This window comes from Hypomesus transpacificus, chromosome 9 (assembly GCF_021917145.1).
Source record: "Hypomesus transpacificus isolate Combined female chromosome 9, fHypTra1, whole genome shotgun sequence".
NCBI lineage: Eukaryota > Metazoa > Chordata > Actinopteri > Osmeriformes > Osmeridae > Hypomesus > Hypomesus transpacificus.
In genome coordinates, this window is record NC_061068.1 from 15,205,274 (window position 1) to 15,225,253 (window position 19,980).

General features: G+C 44.2%; 4 protein-coding genes across 8 annotated transcripts in view; 3 read left to right on the forward strand and 1 right to left on the reverse strand.

Moving 5' to 3' along the window:
* LOC124471292 (NACHT, LRR and PYD domains-containing protein 12-like) overlaps nucleotides 1-19,980 on the forward strand; it is a 1,476,309-nt gene that overhangs the window by 777,491 nt on the left and 678,838 nt on the right. The gene's annotated exons all lie outside the window — the stretch shown is intronic.
* The window catches only part of LOC124471300 (NACHT, LRR and PYD domains-containing protein 12-like), a 479,590-nt gene that overhangs the window by 338,564 nt on the left and 121,046 nt on the right, over nucleotides 1-19,980 (reverse strand). The gene's annotated exons all lie outside the window — the stretch shown is intronic.
* The window catches only part of LOC124471378, a 257,270-nt gene that overhangs the window by 40,956 nt on the left and 196,334 nt on the right, over nucleotides 1-19,980 (forward strand). The gene's annotated exons all lie outside the window — the stretch shown is intronic.
* Nucleotides 1-19,980, forward strand: part of LOC124471309 (NLR family CARD domain-containing protein 3-like) — a 58,088-nt gene that overhangs the window by 16,685 nt on the left and 21,423 nt on the right. The window contains exons 2-5 of the mRNA XM_047025778.1: nucleotides 4,485-4,752; nucleotides 5,184-5,228; nucleotides 5,682-7,527; nucleotides 7,670-7,837. Of these exons, the coding sequence (XP_046881734.1) occupies nucleotides 4,494-4,752; nucleotides 5,184-5,228; nucleotides 5,682-7,527; nucleotides 7,670-7,837 (2,318 nt within the window). The 5' untranslated portion in view covers nucleotides 4,485-4,493. The remainder of the gene's footprint in view (nucleotides 1-4,484; nucleotides 4,753-5,183; nucleotides 5,229-5,681; nucleotides 7,528-7,669; nucleotides 7,838-19,980) is intronic.

The following is a 19,980-nucleotide window of genomic DNA, read 5'->3' on the forward strand; positions in this document are numbered from 1 at the left end:
CAGGATGACAAGTCATGTTTCTGGAATGATTAGGGGTGATTGTACATCAGACTGGCAGAAGTTTTTAAATCATGTGTTTAGATCAGGTCGTATTTACCCATCATTCTTATAAGTCATGAGAGTCACAACTCCACCCAACACCCATCATTTCTACAGGGAGCGTCAAGTGAAACTGCATTTCCTCATCCATGACATGGTTTCTACAGAGCCCTGTAGCAGCACAGGACTGGAATGTAGAAATGGGTCAAACCAGATAGATGAGAATCAAACTAAACTCTACAGTGGAGATTGAGAGGGGGAGGGTGCTGATTGACAGGAAAATGACATTTTCTTGAAGAAATATGGATAAATACAAAATGTCATGATTAATGTGGCAATTAAAATATCAATTTCTATATTTCATTTTGAGCACCTCCAGACAGTAGATTGAACCAGCTATCACTGGTAGTGTAAGGTTAAGTTTAGCTTGGATAGTTTAGTGGTCAGGGACAGGTGAGGGTCAGTCCAGGTACAGCAGGTCTATAGGAGCGTGGTGGTCAGGGACAGGTGAGGGTCAGTCCAGGTACAGCAGGTCTATAGGAGCATGGTGGTCAGGGACAGGTGAGGGTCAGTCCAGGTACAGCAGGTCTATAGGAGCATGGTGGTCAGGGACAGGTGAGGGTCAGTCCAGGTACAGCAGGTCTATAGGAGCATGGTGGTCAGGGACAGGTGAGGGTCAGTCCAGGTACAGCAGGTCTATAGGAGCGTGGTGGTCAGGGACAGGTGAGGGTCAGTCCAGGTACAGCAGGTCTATAGGAGCGTGGTGGTCAGGGACAGGTGAGGGTCAGTCCAGGTACAGCAGGTCTATAGGAGCATGGTGGTCAGGGACAGGTGAGGGTCAGTCCAGGTACAGCAGGTCTATAGGAGCATGGTGGTCAGGGACAGGTGAGGGTCAGTCCAGGTACAGCAGGTCTATAGGAGCATGGTGGTCAGGGACAGGTGAGGGTCAGTCCAGGTACAGCAGATCTATAGGAGCATGGTGGTCAGGGACAGGTGATGGTCAGTCCAGGTACAGCAGATCTATAGGAGCGTGGTGGTCAGGGACAGGTGAGGGTCAGTCCAGGTACAGCAGGTCTATAGGGGACAGGGGAGATAGGGCAGGGTTTATACAGGAGAGCAGAACTTCTGGTCAGAGAGTAATAATCTGCTGATCACAGTGACTTCACAAAGACCACCAGGTCTGCATCCATGGTGTCATGAGGTCACATGAAATGACAGTTGATTCTCCTCATTTGGTCCAGAGCACCTCACTGTGGGGTCCTGTCAACACCATGACACATAACTGAGGTCCTCACTCTAACTGTGGACACATAGGAGTTAGTAGCTCTAACCCTGGAAATATAGGAGTTAGTAGCTCACAGTAACAGTAGGCAGCTTTAGATGGATAGTACTGTGTATTCTGTATCAGCTACAGTATATTAATGATGTTCTGATTTGATAGTACACCCTGGCCCCTCCTACCTGAAGGGTTAAGTAGTAAACAGCTCTCATGATGGGGTCTATATCAGTAGACCTTGACCTGTTGTCTTGTACCTGGCTGGAACTAGAATGTTCCAGAGGCACTCTTCATTGAGAAAGCAGCACAAACAGCATCAACAGATTTCTTCTTCAGCACGAAGGACAATGCCTGCTTGACTAGACGTTGTGTTTGTGAATTCAGACCAGGAGAAAGCAGAGGTAAGTCCCTCCAGGGATCATGTTCAGGTCAGGTAGGAAGTGAGGAGGATTCTAGTTGAACGCTCAGACCTACAATCCTCCTGAATGGAGGACCAGGGTGTGGTCAAGAGACACAGCTGAACCGTTGGAACATTTGGTTGGACACTCACATGAGTAACTGTATCTAGTAGAGAGTGAAGGATTGTAATGGGTTTAATGGTAACATGTGTTTGTCAGTAGTTAGTTTTTCATGGTACTGAAGGTGATTTTGAGTACAAATGTACAGTACAAATCCTTGGTCTTTCCTGTTAATCATTGTCTAAAGTACAGATGTCTACTGGACTGGGTGTTATTACAGAACATGTGATGACAGAGAGAGCAGTTTCAGAGAAGGCAGTAAAGCTGCTTTAGATAAGATTACACTGTTTATTATGTCTCGAGTTAAGGTTGTTGAAAGTGATAATGTGTTAAATAATAGAATCTAATCCAATGTTGATATTGCAGAGTTAGACTTGGTGATGTTTCCCCAGTATGAACACCTCTACCAGCAGCTCTGACAGTCCCTCCCTTCCTGACTTTCTGACTCTTATTTAATCTACTCATCCGTCTCAAACACACCAGCTCTCCCTCTGTCTCTCTCTCCATCTGTCTACATAATATACACACTACACACACCTGCCTCTCTCTGTCTCTGTGTCTCTCACTCCAGTGTTGAGAGTTTTGGTAGGGGTTAATAGTGTGTTATATGTCAAAGTGTTTCATTTTGCGGGGGTCAGTTTCAAGGGGGTTTATGTTAATGTATAAAAACTTGTAGTATATAACCTACTTTCTCACACAGTTCTTACTGATATTTATCCAAATCAACATCCAGTACAGGGGGAGATTTGAACCTCCTACCTCTTGAGCTGCAGTCAGGTGCTCTAACCACTGAGCTACAACCCTCCCTTCTTTATCTCTAAAGGGGGAAGGAGACTGATTTGCAGGACATTGTAAGGCAGGACAGAGATCAAGTGTGTCAAACTCTGTGTAAATTCATCAATAAAAGTATGAGAAAACTGGAAAACTCTGTACACAGTTTGTCTCAGATTCATGAACACTGCGTACGTGACACATATCACACGTTTGTCTTTATAGACACCACTTAACTAGTGATTATGACACGTGAACAAGCTCCGTGTCCACACCCCGTCAACTCCCATATTTGACCTTGCATGGCTGTTGAAACGCCCACATTTTGCCAGGTTTCTCAATAAATTATTCAATTAACCCATTGTGAACAATGAATGATTCGACAACAAAAAAACTGTGAAAAATGTCAACTTTACTGAATTTACCAATAACTAGCAGTTATTTAAACTTTAATGGAGTAAAAAATAAAAAGATTTTCCCAAAATAATTGATCAAATTGTAGCGGGGTTTGCACAATTAAGAATAGCAATACTTAATTTATAATAAAGTATCTAGTTCTTGGGGGCACCACCTCTTATTTGTTAAAGGGACAGAGGAAACCTTATTTAACCTTATTGAATAATAGCCTTCGTAATAATCAGTCTAATTTTAAGTAGTGAATTCTATGAAAGTAGAGCAGATCAGATAACGTGAGGGAGTATTATAAACAATGATTTAGTTAAGAAAATGTAATTAAAATGAACAAATACCAGAGAAGTTATAGGTTAGTTGAGAGTGAGTTGAGTTAAACAGTATACAGTTGGTCCTTAACTATAATGAGAGCGGAATACAAGATGGTGGGTTGAGAGCGCGGTAAAAGGGGGAGAGAGAGAGAGATAGGCTTCTAGAGAACAATGGAGGGAGTCTATGCTAACTAATCCTAATGAAAGTTAGGTTAAATCATTTGCAAACTAAAATCAAACGTAACAAAGTAAATCACAATATGCCAATGTTCACAAGTAAGAAATGTAGCAATATCGCAGTTGCTGTTGTCAGTTTGAAGAAGAAGAGTTAAAGTTCCGTTCGTCGTTGTCAAATGGTTAGAGCAAAGGAATCTTTCGTCAAAGTTCCTGGTGGTCCAGTGTGTTGCTGATTGAGAAGGATAGTTCAGATGTTTCGCGAACACTTCCGGTGAATCCTTGCGAAAAGGCCAGGGTGATTGTACGTTGGAATTTTTTATACTCCCCAAGGAAAGAGGGGTATCCTTGTAAAGGTGAATTCCTGATTGGTCAGTTACTCCCCACCTGGGCGTCGTCCTGAGATCTGAGGTGTGAAGTGGCTGCTAGCTTTGAGTTCCGTTTTTTCAAATGTCCACGGAATGCTTAAACTTCAGAATATAACAATACAACATTCATAAATTGTTTTGTTAGTATGACACAATAATTTTTATATCAAGATTGACTGATTTAACTATACCTGAAGGGAAGTTATAATCAAACATCCATCAAACAACATTCTAAGTAAATGAGAAAAGCACACATTATAACACACCGACTACTGTCATTGAAATAGTGTCCATGAGCCGTGTAGTCCTTGAGAATATGTTTGTAAATCCATAAAAGAAAGTTCTTCCTTATAAATCCTTTATCTGATACTGAGGCCGTGTGGCCAGAAGCTATTGTAGCTTCTGTAATCAGAAGCTTCAATAGCTTCGGAAGTAATCAGAAGGTTGTCGGTTCGATTTCCGGCTGTACAAAATTACGTTGTGTCCTTGGGCAAGGCACTTCACCCTACTCGCCACTAAATGTAAATGTATAAACATCTTTTGACACTTAAAGTCTAGTTTTTAAGAAATGTTTGAACTTTATTTTACTAAGCAACACACAATCCACTCTCTCCAGTGATCCACAATGGCCACAAGTAATGAAGAACAGCTGTTGGGGACTCTGGAGAAGCTCGGGGAAGACGATCTGAAGACGTTTCAGTGGTACCTGCAGAAGAAAGGTCTGGATGGGTTTGATCCCATCCCAAAGAGCAGGTTGGAGGGAGCTGCCAGAACAGACACAGTGGATAGGATGGTGGACACATACACACTGGAAGGAGCTCTGAAGGTCACTGTGGAGATCCTGAGGAAGATGGATCAGAATAATCTGGCTAAGTGGCTGATGAGTAAGTGTTCTATGGGTATTATTATTGTATCCCAAATTGGAAACAAAAACAACAATGCAGTGATAATGCTGCAATGTCATAAGGGGGTATACATTATATCTAGACATATGTTGTGTTCACTGTCAGAGATGCAGTGTAGAGGAGATGTTTCCCTCCTTTCTGTGTCTGCAGTGTTAGTCTGCATGTGTATCTATCACTTAGGACTGCAGACACTGTAAGGACGACTGACACCCTTCTCTTTACTAAACAAGGGGACATTATATTAGTGGTAGTCCAGCACGCTAACACCAACCCCAGTCCACACAGGACAGGAAACCCAGCACAGACACAGGACATGATCCTTACATGTCACCCACAGCTCCACAGAGTGGAACACCTGACAGGATGAGACAGTGCAGCCCTGACTCTTCCTGTCTTCTCTCTCCTCACAGGTGGAGGCCATGCTGCTGCTCCTGGTGGAAACCCCTCAGAGCATGGTACATGAGAAATGATCATGATAAAATAGACTGTCATGGTACATAAGAAATGATCATGATATAATTGTAATTTTACCGTAATGGTACATTTTCTGTCGATAATTTAGAAGCTAGAGAGCTGAATGATAGATTGAATTCTCTGAGCATGGTAAATAATCTGACCGATTATTATCTGCTGATATCTACTGGTCATGTAGAAGGTAGAGAGCTGAATAATGGATAGAATAAAGTGCATTACATTCGCAATAATTACAATCATCATCAATCATAAAAACACCATACAAAATATATATGAACTTTTCCCCAATTAATTTTACATCTTGTAATGAATAAGCTATGATATAAGGCTGTTAATTCACTTTCAAATTGGGGTATCTTAATTGTATTAGAATGATATGAATTAATTACAAATGTTTAAACGTTTGAGTTTACATGTGGATGTTTTTTCTATAGATAAATATGCAGAAAACATCAAACACAACAAACTCAAACATCAAGAACAACTCAAATCTAAGTATGAAGAAATAGTTGATGGGATGAAACAGCATGGTGTGAAAATCTCCCTGGACAGTATCTACACAGAGCTCTACATCACAGAGGCTGGAGGTGGAGAGGTCAATGACCAACATGAAGTACGACAGATTGAGGGAGAATACAGGAAGATTAGAGGGTCAGAGGAACCAATTACATGCAACAACATATTTAAACACCCATCTAAACAAAACAAACGTATCAGAAGAGTTCTGACAAAGGGAATCGCTGGCATTGGCAAAACAATGTGTTCACAGAAGTTCGCTCTGGACTGGGCAAACAACAAACAAAACCAAGACATTGATTTTATTTTCCCACTGCCTTTTCGACAGCTGAATTTGTTGAAGAAAGAGAAGCATACCTTGATTGGTGTAATTAAAAAATACTTCAAAGAAATGGAGAAAGACTTTCTTACTGCCATTTTCACAAAGAAACAAGAAAACAAGACAGAATTGAAAGTTTTGTTTATCTTGGATGGTCTTGATGAGTTCCAGATGCCCCTCAACTACAAGAAGTACGAGAGCTGTGATGATGTCACAGAGCCAAAGACCATAGATGTGCTGCTGACAAACCTGATCATGAAAGATTTGCTTCCTTCTGCTCTCCTCTGGATCACCACTCGACCTGCAGCAGTCGATCAGATCCCTTCTGAGTGTGTTGACCTGGTGACAGAGGTACGAGGGTTCAATGACCCACAGAAGGATGAGTACATCATGAAGAGATGCAGTGATGAGATCCTGGCCAGGAGAATCATCTCACACATCAAGGCATCAAGAACTCTCTACATCATGTGCCACATACCAGTCTTCTCCCTAATGTGTGTGACCGTCCTAAAGCACATGCTGAGAACAGAGAAGAAAGAGAAGATGCCCAAGACCCTGACTGAGATGTACACAGCCTTTCTCGTGTTACAGACCAAACAGAAGAAGGTGAAGTATCATGAGAAAACTGAGACCGATCCACACTGGGATGAAGAGAGCATTCAGAGTATTCAGTCACTGGGAAAACTGGCCTTTCACCAGCTGGAGAAAGGCAACCTGATTTTCTATGAGAAAGACCTGACAGAATGTGGCATTGATGTCCGTGATGCCTCAGTGCACTCAGGAGTGTTCACACAGATCTTCAGAGAGGATGGTAAAGCATTCCAGGAGAAGGTGTTCTGCTTTGTCCATCTGAGCTTTCAGGAGTTTCTGGCTGCTGTGTTTGTCTTTCTCTCATTCATCAACAACCAGCAGAATCTGATGTCTGAGACTCCATCAGCTTCCCGCTTCAACAAACTGTTGGCTCCTTTCAGAGAGAAACCAGAAGTCCGATTCTACAAGAGTGCTGTGGACAAGGCCTTGCAGAGTAAGAATGGACAGCTGGACCTTTTCCTCCGCTTCCTCCTGGGCCTCTCAATGGAGTCCAATCAGACTGACTTACGAGGCCTACTGACTCAGACAAGAAGCAACACACAGAGCCATGAGAAAACAGTCAAGTACATCAAGGAGAAGATCAGAGAGGATCCCTCTGCAGAGAGATGCATGAATCTGTTCCACTGTCTGAATGAACTGAATGACCATTCTCTGGTGGAGGAGATCCAACACTACCTGAGCTCAGGAAGTCTCTCCAGTGAGAAGAAGCTCTCATCTACACAGTGGTCAGCTCTGGTCTTTGTGTTGCTGACTTCAGAAGAGAAGATGGACGTGTTTGACCTGAAGAAATACTCCAGATCAGAGGAAGGTCTTCTGAGGCTGCTGCCAGTGGTCAAAAACTCAAAAGCTGCTATGTATGTATAAGGCATTTGAACAATTTAAATAACAATATGACTTAGCACATATTGTGAGGTAAATTTGATTGTTGTATGATTCTATCGCAGAAACTATGACTCATAGTTTCATAATGTCTCAATTTCTCCTTACGTCATGTAGGCTGAATGACTGTAACCTCTCAGAACGGTGCTGTGAAGCGCTGGCCTCAGCTCTCCCCTCCTCAGATCTGATAGAGCTGGACTTGAGTAACAACAACCTGGGGGATTCAGGCATGAAGCTGCTCTCTGCTGGACTGGGGAATCCACTCTGCAAGCTGGAGACACTGAGGTCTGTATTCATGTTCAACATGACACAACTATAGTTACAATCTCACACCACGCACTGAATCACACACTGGTCTTAAGTTTGTGGTCTATTAAAGGTACAAGGGGTCCGGCCAATGAATAGTCAGGGCAGTCAAGGGTCGTAATCCACAAGACAGAGTCATTCAGGTACAGGGCTGCAGGCAGGTTCAGAGTCAGGCCAGGCAGGAGGTCAAGACCAGGGGACAGTGTTGTAGTCAAGACCACCTAAACCGAGATCAAGGTGTATCGAGACAGAGACAAGACCAAGACTTTGAGGGGTCGAGACTAAGACCAAGACTGGGCGATACCGAGTCAAGTCCAAGGCAGGGTGATACCGGGTCAAGACCAGAACACTCAAAACACTCAAGCAGTAGGGTTTGACTAGGTACAAAGTTAGATTTGATCTGTAACTGTAATTAGCACTCTTAAAGTAGTGCTGTGTCCGTGGCCAGGCAATGCAGCTTTTTAAATATTATTTTAATATTTTTTATTTTCTTAAAGGCACATTAGTACTCGGTCTCTGCTTTCACATCTCTCTCTCACTCAAGTTAAGTTAGCTTTGGGTGGCTTGGCTAGTTATCACAAACAAAATCTGCCAAGCAACTGAAACTAACGCCCTGAAACATACAGCATGTTACATAGCTAATACTTGCTAAATCTCTTTGTGTAATGGGGGAAGAGAAGAGTTCTGAAGAGTTTTTGTACAGTGGCAGCTGGCAAACGTTTTTTTATGTTTTCTTTCTAAATGCCTGTAAAGGTTTTATGTAGGCCTAGTCCCTCAGTGAGCGTCTCATAATTACATATGATGTGTTTTCTTTTGGACATTATTGTAAACTCTTTTTGGTTCTGTGGTATCATTAGATTAGATTCAACTTTGTCATTACACAAGTACAGGTACAAGGCAACGAAATGTAGTTTAGGTCTAACCAGAAGTGCAATAGCAGTAAGTGCAGGATATACAGTGTAGTGCAGTAAAGTATGGACAGAAGCTATCCTAAAAAAGTGTAAAAGTGCAGTGGAAAGTGATTGCATATTACAGTTAGAAGTACGGTGCAAAATGCAAATGTAAACAGTTAAATAGGTACTGTAAATAACAGTCGGCAGTGCAAATGAGCATAATCCAGTTAAGGTAATGTAGTGCAAGATTCATAAGTAAACAGTTGTTACTGTAATAAACAGACAGGAGTGCAAATTGACATTCCAGTAGTGCAAATAACAAAGCGAAGGCAGATGTGAGGTAGAAGAGGAGAGTTAGCTGTATATGAGGGGGGCAGATGTGAGGTAGGAGAGGAGAGTTAGCTGTATATGAGGGGGGCAGATGTGAGGTAGAAGAGGAGAGTTAGCTGTATATGAGGGGGGCAGATGTGAGGTAGAAGAGGAGAGTTAGCTGTATATGAGGGGGGCAGATGTGAGGTAGAGGAGGAGAGTTAGCTGTATATGAGGGGGGCAGATGTGAGGTAGAAGAGGAGAGTTAGCTGTATATGAGGGGGGCAGATGTGAGGTAGAAGAGGAGAATTAGCTGTATATGAGGGGGGCAGATGTGAGGTAGGAGAGGAGAGTAAGCTGTATATGAGGGGGGCAGATGTGAGGTAGGAGAGGAGAGTTAGCTGTATATGAGGGGGGCAGATGTGAGGTAGGAGAGGAGAGTTAGCTGTATATGAGGGGGGCAGATGTGAGGTAGAAGAGGAGAGTTAGCTGTATATGAGGGGGGCAGATGTGAGGTAGAGGAGGAGAGTTAGCTGTATATGAGGGGGTCAGATGTGAGGTAGAAGAGGAGAGTTAGCTGTATATGGGGGGGTGGATCAACGGGGGTTCCAGTTCAGTAAAGAAACAGCTCTGGGGAAAACCTGTTCTTTAGTCTGCTGGTCCTGGTCCGGAGGCTCCTGAAACGCCTGCCGGAGGGCAGTGGAGAAAACAGTGTGTAGGCTGAGTGAGAGGAGTCCTTGAGGATGCTGCGAGCTCCATGCAGACAGCGTTTCCTCTGGATGTGCTCGATGGCAGGTAGTAGAGTCCCTATAATGCGCCGGGCAGTTTTCACCACCCGCTGCAGTGCCTTGCGCTCCGCAACAGAGAAGCTCCCATACCACACTGCAACACAGTTGGTCAGGATGCTTTCTATTGCGCAGCAACAGAAGTTCCATGATTGCCGAGGAGAGCTGATTCTTCCTCAGTGTCCTCAGGAAGAAGAGGCGCTGGTGAGCCTTCCTGACCAGGCTGGAGGTGTTGGTCGTCCACGACATGTCCGCCGAGATGTGGGTCCCCAGGAACTTGTAACTGGAGACACGCTCAACAGCCATTCCATTGATGTGGATGGTGTCGTGCGTGCCTCCAGACCTTTTCCTGAAGTCCACGATGAGCTCCTTTGTTTTAGTGGTGTTGAGGAGCAGGTTATTTTCGGTGCACCATGTGGCCAGGTGCTGGATCTCCTCCCTATAGGCAGTCTCATCGTTGTTGCTGATCAGTCCAATCACCGTAGTGTCATCCGCAAACTTGACGATGGAATTAGATCCATACACAGGCTTGCAGTCGGAGGTGAAGATGAAGTAGAGAAATAGGCTTAGCACACAGCCCTGTGGTTCACCAGTGTTAAGTGTGATGGATGTTGAGCAGGTGAGTCCTGATCGAACATTCTGGGGTCTGTCAGTTAGGAAGTCCAAAATCCAGTTACACATTGAGGTGTTGATTCCCAGGTCTCCAAGTTTGGTTATTAACTTGGTTGGGATGACAGTGTTAAATGCTGAGCTAAAGTCAACAAACAGCATGCGTGCATAAGCGTTCTTATTATCCAGGTGAGTGAGCACAGAGTGGAGTGCCATGGAAACGGCATCCTCTGTGCTCCTATTGCTGCGGTAGGCAAACTGGTGAGAGTCCAATGTGGATGGTAGAGAGTCTTTTAGGTGTTCCAGGACCAGCCGCTCAAAGCACTTCATAACGATGGGTGTGAGTGCTACAGGGCAGTAGTCCTTAGGGCACCTCAGACTAGAGTGTCAGAGTTGGGAAAGTGTCCCTCCATCTTTAGCTTGTACTAGTGCTTGGCCTTTTTGATGCCCCTCTTCAGGTTTGCTCTGGATGTGCTGTAGGCTTGTGCATCTCCTGATCTGAAGGCAGTGTTGCGTGACTACTGTAAGTCGCTCTGGATAAGAGCGTCTGCTAAATGACTAAATGTAAATGTAAGAGCTTCTTAACGAATGTGGGAAACCCGGCCAATATCACTTTCACTTTGGTTGTTGTGATGTTAATTCTTTTTTACATTTTATAAATGTTGGGGTCACTAGGAAAAGTAAGACATTTCAAGTCGGGGAAAAAAAACTGTTTTGGGGTTTTCTCTGCTGTTAAATATAATAGCAGTCATGTTTGACCCTTATGACAAAACAAGGTGTAGAGTCTTTTACCAACTCCTACATTAGGCCAATGAGGTGGGAGCAGGGAAGCACTTGCTTGGACGCGTGTTCTGCGTGCCAATAATCAATGTCCACAATCTGTCTGCATTTCTGTGCTGTGACCCATTTATTTTCCTGATGGCTTGCTCACCGTAGTGTAAACCTTGATCTCTCCGGGAATAGATTCTTGGTGTAGTAGATGTATAAAGAATCACAGACACACGAGTTCGAACTGAGAAGACTTTTACTCAAACTCCAGCCACCACAAATTCCTCTCCTTTTGCTTGCTTTCTAGTATATCCCCCCAATTACCCGCAAAGCATTATGGGCATAACAGTTCTTACACTACTTCCCCCTCCAGAAAATAAAACGTCCTCGTTTTAGCTGACGCACATCACTTATTAACATTACTGACATGAGAGTAACAAATGGAGCCTGTGGGGGAAAAAAACACATACACACACACAAAACATCCCACAAAATGCAATTATACTGTGTTCTGCCATATATTGTCGCTATCCATGCTGGGCCCTACCGCAGTGTACCTATAACATCCCAATCTACTGGTATTTCCACTTTATCCAGAAAGTTCACTTAAAGACAGGTACAGTATAAAGCTCTGAAAGACAACTAATCAGGTAATTAGGCAAAACTCAACTGTATAACTGAACAAAATACATGTTGTAGGCCTATACTATATGTGAACATACAAAACAGTTGTGAAATTCCTGAAGTGTCATCTCTAAAACGTTGGGGAGGGCGCACGATGCAACCTAATCTGGTTCTCCGTTCCTGAGGGGCGTGTGCTTCAATGGCAGGTGTGTTTGCCACAGGATCTGGGACCTTGTCCATTGTTTGCGATGCAGGCTCATTTGCCCCAAGCTCACAGCTCTGATAGACAAAAGGCTGTGAAGCTGAGAGGGCCGTGAGCTGGGAGCCAACAACCTGATTGGGCTCAGCCTGGATGTGCTCAGGAGTAGTGGGGGCCAAGTTACAAGTCCATGGTGAACGGTAGGGCTTTAGGCGATTATAGTGAACCACCTTAGGTTTTGCCCTCGGGTCCAGTTGGTCTTGTAGGTTGTAATCCACTCCAATTTCCCCTGAGGATGAGTCAAGGCGTTGCAGCACTTTGAAAGGTCCAGTCCATCTGGGAGATAACTTTTGTCTGGCAAGTGCAGGAAGATTGACCCACACCAGGTCAACTACTTCATAAGCATTGTGCCTCATGTGGCGGTCATAGTAATGCTTCTGTTTAGCACCTGCCATAGCTATGTTGTCTGCTACCATGTTAAATGCAGAATAAAGTCTGTGTCTCACAGCCGTGGCATGTTCACCAGGGGTTCCAGGTGTAGCATTTGTAGCCATTGGCAAGTCCCCAAGGATGATGTCTGCTGGCAAACGAGCTTCTCTACCATGAGTCAGAAAGAAAGGCGTATGATTAGTTGATGAATGCACACTTGTATTATATGCAAACTCAACCTGGCGTAGATGATCATCCCATTCACCCCCTTTGGTGTAGAGGAACTTGGCCAACTGATCTTTAATAGAGCGGTTGGCTCGCTCTACCATACCATCTGACATAGGATGATAGGCGGTTGTCCGTGTCTTGTGAATTCCAAGGTGTCTGCATAACTCTTTGACCAAATCCCAATCAAACTGGCGGCCTTGATCTGTGTGCAGACTGCGTGGGACCCCATGTCTACTGATGTAGTCCTCAAACAAGCATTTTGCGACTGTTGTTGCTGTTTGGTTAGGTAGTGCATATAAATCCATATATTTTGTAAAGTAATCCATCACAATTAGTATGTAACGGTTACCTTTATGACTGAGTGGCAGTTCAGTGAAGTCATCAGCAATTTTCTCAAAAGGCCTACTTGTTACTATGTTTTGCATTGGGGCCTGCTGGTGTGGAATCGGTGGCCTACGTGCCTCACAAGCAGTACACTGGAGACACCACTGGGTGATGTCCGCGCTCATATGGGGCCAATAACACAGAGTCACTGCATTTTGTAGTGTTCTATTGCTGCCAAAATGTCCCGATAGTGAATGTCCATGTAACATCTTAAAAACTTCATTCTGCAACCTATTTGGGACCACCACTTGACATACAGGGTCACCTGGCGGGGGCCGAACCCTACGACACAAGATAGAATCCACAATGACAAGTCTGGGAAACTCTTTCCAGTAGTGGCGCAGCTCAGACCGCTCGCCCTTTAGATGTGAAAAGGGTGGTCTAGTGTCATTCAAGACCCATTCACTGACAGTTTTTAGGATAGGATCTTCCTTTTGGGCATCCTGAAGGGTGTTTCTGTTTATGTAATAACAGAGTGGGTCTCTGGGCACAGGGTCAGCCGCGACAGGCTGTACTGACGAAGTCAATGCAGTACGTTCTGGTGACGCAGTCGTAGAACTGACACTCTGGGCCTCATGTACTAACGCTTTTGCGGCCACTTCAGGCGTATTTGTTTCGCAATTTGCGCGTAAAAGCATGGCGAGGTATGTACAAACATGGCGCACTGAGGTAAAAGCGCAGACTGCCTGTCGCGGAAACTGAAAATGGCAAATTGCGCTTTTTGTGTCATGCATATGCATTCACGGGAGGGTCAAGGGGGAAAGTGGGAGTTTCCCATAAAAAGATGGGATGGGATGCGTTAAGTGCGCCTAATTATGTATTCCGCGGTATGTACAAAAAACACCTGTAAAAGCACACCTCTATGTCGCGTTGAAAATTCTGCGCTTTTTAAAAGCAGGCGTAAACCAGGATGCGCATATGTCTCCTGGTGAAATGGCAGCCGTAACCGGGCAAGACGAAGACAAAGGCCAAAGGTCTTTTTTGCCACAAGGATCACACTTTTTGAATTGAGTGAACACAAAATCATTACGCGTTACAGATGATCAAGCAGTCATGCAATATTGCAGTTACTGGAAGAAATCAAAGATTACATCAAATCTCCGACTCAGCGTTCACATTCCATTCCAGTAGTTGTTAAACTCCTAGCTACATTACAAATATTGGCATCAGGATCATTTCAAACAGTCATCGCTGTTTCGACTTTGGTGGCTGATCCATGATAGAAAGAGAGAAGGAGGCCCATTCAATTGCGCGTTTAAATGCTCGCAATGTGCGGTGTCGTGGGCGGAGAAAGGCGCTGATTACCCGATGACTTGCATGTTTCGTAAATACGACGTAAACTGAAGTATCACAGCGTGAGCAATCTGCGGGTTGGCCATGGCGCTGATAACACTATGTTTGCGAATGAACGTACGTGAGGCCCTCTGTGTTTCAACTGACATATAGTTCACAGATACGGTCTCCCTTATAGGCATACTGTCTTCGGTCCTACATGGACGCCGTGATAGGGAGTCAGCATTGCAGTGTTTAAGACCTTGTTTGTGTTCAATTGTCCAGTTATATGGGTTGATTTCCAGTGCCCATCTCGCTCTGCGCCCAGTTGGATCACCATCCAAGGCCATCTTCCTCTATCCTAGGAGAGGTTTGTGGTCTGTTATGATTCGGAATGGATGACCCGTGAGGTACTGGCGGAAATGGCGTACGGACCACACAATGGCCCACAGTTCCTGCTCAAACGTAGACCACCGTCTCTCAGTTGATGTGAGGGTATGGCTACCATAGGCAATGACATGTTCCCTGCTGCTATCATTTAACTGTGAGAGCACGCATCCAATAGAGATGTTAGAGGCATCAGTAAAAAGCAAGAATTCTTTAGAGAAATCTGGATATGCCAGAATGGGAGTATGTGTGAGGGCATGGCGAAGAGTGTCAAATGCTGCTTGTTCCACATCAGTCCATGAAAACGTTTTTCCTTTCTGAGTAAGGGCATGTAGAGGCTGTGAAATCTTGGCAAACGGATGTATAAAACGTCTGTAATAAGAACAGAGTCCCAAAAATGCCCTAACCTCAGTAGGATTCTCAGGTGTTGGCCAATCCCTCACTTTGTCAATATTCTTTGGGTCTGGTTGCACACCTGAAGCAGATACAACATGTCCTAAGAATGTCACCTGAGATTGTACAAAGTCACACTTTGACGGTTTCAGTTTAAGGTTTGCAGCTCTGAGACGTTCAAACACCTCCTTCAACTGCAGCAGATGGGCAGAGAAGGTCTTACTGTACACAATTATATCGTCAAGGTACACTAAGCATGTTTTCCAAGACAGTCCCTGTAGTACAAGCTGCATAAGATGTTGAAATGTTGGGGGTGAATTTACTAATCCCATTGGCATGACTTTGAAGTGATAGAGAGAGCGGCCAGTAGTAAACGCCGTTTTTTCTTGGTCTTGTTCGTCGAGTTGGACCTGCCAATAGCCTGATGACAAGTCCATGGTGCTGAACACAGCAGAGCCACCCAGTGCATCTAGTGTGTCATCGGTTCTGGGCAAAGGGTGCGCGTCTTTGACAGTGACTGAATTTAGCGCCCTGTAATCAATACAGAAACGCCAATTTCCATCTTTTTTCCGCACCATAACCACTGGCGCAGCCCATGGACTATGTCTCTCTTCGATTATGTCTTGTGCCAGCATGTCTTCCACTTGTGACTGGATCACAGACCGCATATGTGGAGAGGTGCGGTAGGCACGCTTTCTGATTGGTGAGTCTGACGTTGTATTGATTTTGTGTTTGACTAAATTAGTTCTTCCAAAGTCATTTGGAGTCTTGCTGAACACATCAGTGTATGACAGTAACAAAGTTACTGAAAAGTTCAGAAAACTGAGAATCTGTAAAACTGCCACACTTCACGTCAAATGGCAAAGACTGCGGAGATGTTGGTGGGGGGGCTGATACCTGACAAACTGTCGGAGCAGCTGTACTGATTTCATTGTCCGTTACAGGGGTGAACTGTCCTAGCTGCATACCTGGTTGTAGCACAATGGGGGTGTTTGTAGGGTTCAGGACACGCACAACTGTAAAACCATTGTCCGCTCTTGCAAGTGTGCGTGCTACTGTAACCCCGTCCAGGTCTGTGTGGTATGGCTCCAAGAGACCATTGTATCCCGTAGGTGTACAGAGATGAGCAGCAACAGGCATCAGCTTCACTGCACAATGCATTTCACAGTGGGGAGGTATGGTGGTGCATTCAGTAACATGGGCAGAGCAGCTGTCTGGTGTCATTTCTGTGGTCTTCAGCAGAGGAAGATCTTGATTGTGAAGGTGGCACAAACCTCTGCCTAAATCTAGCACAGCACAATGTTGTTGCAAAGTCCCAGCCAGGTATAATAGTCTGACTAACATTCCTAATAACTTGAAATTCATGCTGTAAGTTTAGTGAGCCTGGATGTAGTGCAATGTTCACAGTGCCAAGTGTGTCCAAATGTTGCCCTGTTACCGATTTGGATAAGCCTTCTGTTCAATGATGGAAGGGACATTCTTATATTCTCACTAATAAATGAAATGCTTGAACCAGTGTCCAACATAATATGCATGTCAGAGCCTTCTACTATTCCCCTGACATAGGCAGTGAAAGTGTTGGAGTTTTCATGGTCTGTAACAGCAGAATTATTTTGCAGTGTATTTTGTTGGCCACAAGGTGGCACCGATGCACAATGTGAGAAAGGGGCTAGGTGGGGGCTAGCTGATGGATGCCCTACTGCATCAGCTAGTTGAAGTTTCCCTGCCGATAGTCATCCTGATACCCATGGTCATGGTGGTCATGTTGATCACCACCCCTGTCATCTTGGAAAGAGACACGCTTGCCTACTGGACTTGGGCTGTAGCGGCGAGGTTTCCACTTGGTCTGCCGTAGTGAGGTCGTGGCATGTCTTCATTGGAGTAGTTTGGGTGACGATCAGGTGAGAATGTGTAGTGTTGGTTATCTCTAGACATCTCTCCCCTGTGTGGAGAGTGTGGTCTGTCTCGGTCACGTCCGTAGTAGTCCTGTCTGCGATTGTCCATACTCTGGCGTGCAGAAGAATTCTGGTATGTCTCAGGAGACAGATGACGACGACCCATATGACTGGTAGGTAAAACTGCGAGCATATCTCTGTGCTCCTGGGGAGTATCCTTGGTCTCGGCCACGTGGGGAAGGGGACCTCTGATGACGGTTTGGTGAGTAGGCATGGTGGCGTGATGTCAGGGTTTGGGCATTAAGTATCAGTTTTAGGTCAGTTAAATCTTTGCTTAAGTGTCTGACGGTGTCGGTGAAATCTTGAACAACTTTCTGAAAAGGTGCAGTACTGTCTGAGATTGTGTTGACTGACAGGGTTGTGGCACCGCAGCTGTTTGCATGAGGGGTAGTTGGTGGCATAAGTTTAGCAGCCTGCCGGGCACGCTCTGCTTGAGTGGCAATATCAAAAGCCTCTTTGAATGTTTTTACTCCTCTCTCATGACACTTAATTTGAAGTTCCTGATCCAGCCCTGCCAGAAAACATGTGAGTTTCATATATTCTGCAGCATTTGGTTCAAAGTCTGGAAAAGCCTCTTTCACTAGTCTACATACATCAGCAGCATACACTTCCATGGCCTCATTGGGCTTCCTACTACGGGAGTTAGTAAAAGCCTGGAAGGACGCCATTATGTCCGTTCTGCCAAAAGTATCTTGCAACTTTATCTTTGTTGCTGCAAACGAACGTGGTGTTGTAGAGGGCAAATTATCCCAGACAATGAAAAGTGCAGGCGGTAATCTAGTGGGCAACTCTGTCGCCATTACTGCATCCAGATTCACACCAGTGTCTCTGTAGCCTCCTGAATGACCTCGTAACGTCTGGCCCACAACTGGAAAGACTCACTTCCATCATTCGGAAATGGCGGGGGCAGAGGAACATCTCGAGCCTTCTGAGGGACCCGTGCGGCGGCGGCAGCAGCAGCAGCTCCATTCTCCTCTACTGACATTATTCAAATGTAAACTAAACTCACTTAGCACCTGTGGCAGGGAGGTGCAAAACACTAAACATATATGAATTGTAGTGGCGTTGAGTGTTTATTCTAACACGTTGCTCTCTATGCTCCAGATATGATGCAAACCAGCCGATAGCATGTTCAGAGAAGTTGAAGGTGGTCAATTTATTCAAGAGTAAATTGAGGTTCACGTTGACAGCTGAAACAACAGCCACAGAACCTGATGTCCCAAAGCTCCTTCCCCCAGGTGATGAGGATTCTCCTGCAACAAGTCAGGGTGTCATAAAACATCAAAATGACCCAAAAATCACCCAGACTTCATGTCTCCAGATGGACCCCCTGGTCAAACTAATCTCCATTGTATCAACAATCTTAGATAACAGGCCATATAATATGCTACACACATCCTCCAGGGTCTTTGGTCAAACAGACATACCTGTAGATCCTTCATCCCCTCTGTTGACCTAACTAGTCTCAGAACATTCCAACAATAAACAAAGGAGCTTACAGTTTAACCACTATGAAAACACATTCATTTTACATACATATAGATCTTAAGCAAAACATATTACCAGAGTGCATTGAGAAGAGATGGAAATAAAATGTGCATATGGATGTTGAACACAGATAATCAGTTCCAACTCAGTGCTCTTGATGTATCATTGTAAGCTACTTTCAGTCTCTGTATACTCCTTTTCCTGTACATAGACCACAAATGAGCAGTGTACAATGGTGATATGTAGGTTCTAAACAGGGAACATTTAACTGAATCTGAGCACATAGAAAACTTCCTTAATAACATATTGGCCTGAGAATATATTTTACAGCGCTGTCGATATATATCGTTGTCATCTGTCCAATCATCAGAAATGACATGGCCCAGATATTTTATTTCCTCACAAACACCAAGGGGACTGCCAGATAAATAAAAGGTAGGGAAGGTTAATTTCCTGTCCTGATTACTTCTGACTATCAATATGGGGCTTTTCTTTGCATTATATTTTATATCATGATCTATGTCATACTGAGAGCACACCCTCAGCGTCTGTTGCAGCCCAGCACTATATGGGCTGAGTAGGACCAGATCATCTGCGTACATCAGATGATTGACAATAGATTCACATACAAGACAGACTGTATTGTCTTATTCAGCTGGCTTGATAAGTCGTCCATATACACATTAAACAAAAAGGGAGATAAAATTCCTCCTTGTCGAACTCCGTTACCAACATGGAAAGGAGCTGATACAAGATTGTCCCATTTAACATGAAACGTTTGATTGGCATACCAGAACACCAAAATCCTCACTAGAGGTTTAGGGACACCTCTCGCTAGCAGCTTCATAAACAGTTTTTCATGACAAATTAGATTGTTAGCTTTGGAAGCATCAATAAAGCATAAAAATACAGATGAATTAAGACTTGTGTACCTAGAGACAATCTCCTTCAGAGCATAGACACAGACATCAGTACCATGTTTTCTTTTAAAACCAAACTGATTGTCTGCAGTCAGAATGTACATTTCCAATTTCATTAAAATAATTCTCTCAAACACTTTAGACAAGATACTAACCAATGCAATGGGTCAATAGTTGTCTATGCTGTTCAGTTTACCAGCCTTATCTTTAACAACAGGCACTAACAGCACTGACATAATAGAGTTCGGTAGAACACCATGAACCATAATTCCAGACACATGGCTAGAAATGGACTGAGTCTATAACTGGCATTTTTTAAATGCTCTGCAGAAATACAATCCATACCACAACCTTTGTTGTTGTCTAGCATGCGGATGGAATCATACATATCATAAATATCTACTGATCTAACTATCAAGTCTGCAGAGATACCTTTATATTCAGTGTACTTATATGTTATGTTATGTTATGCCAGGTGC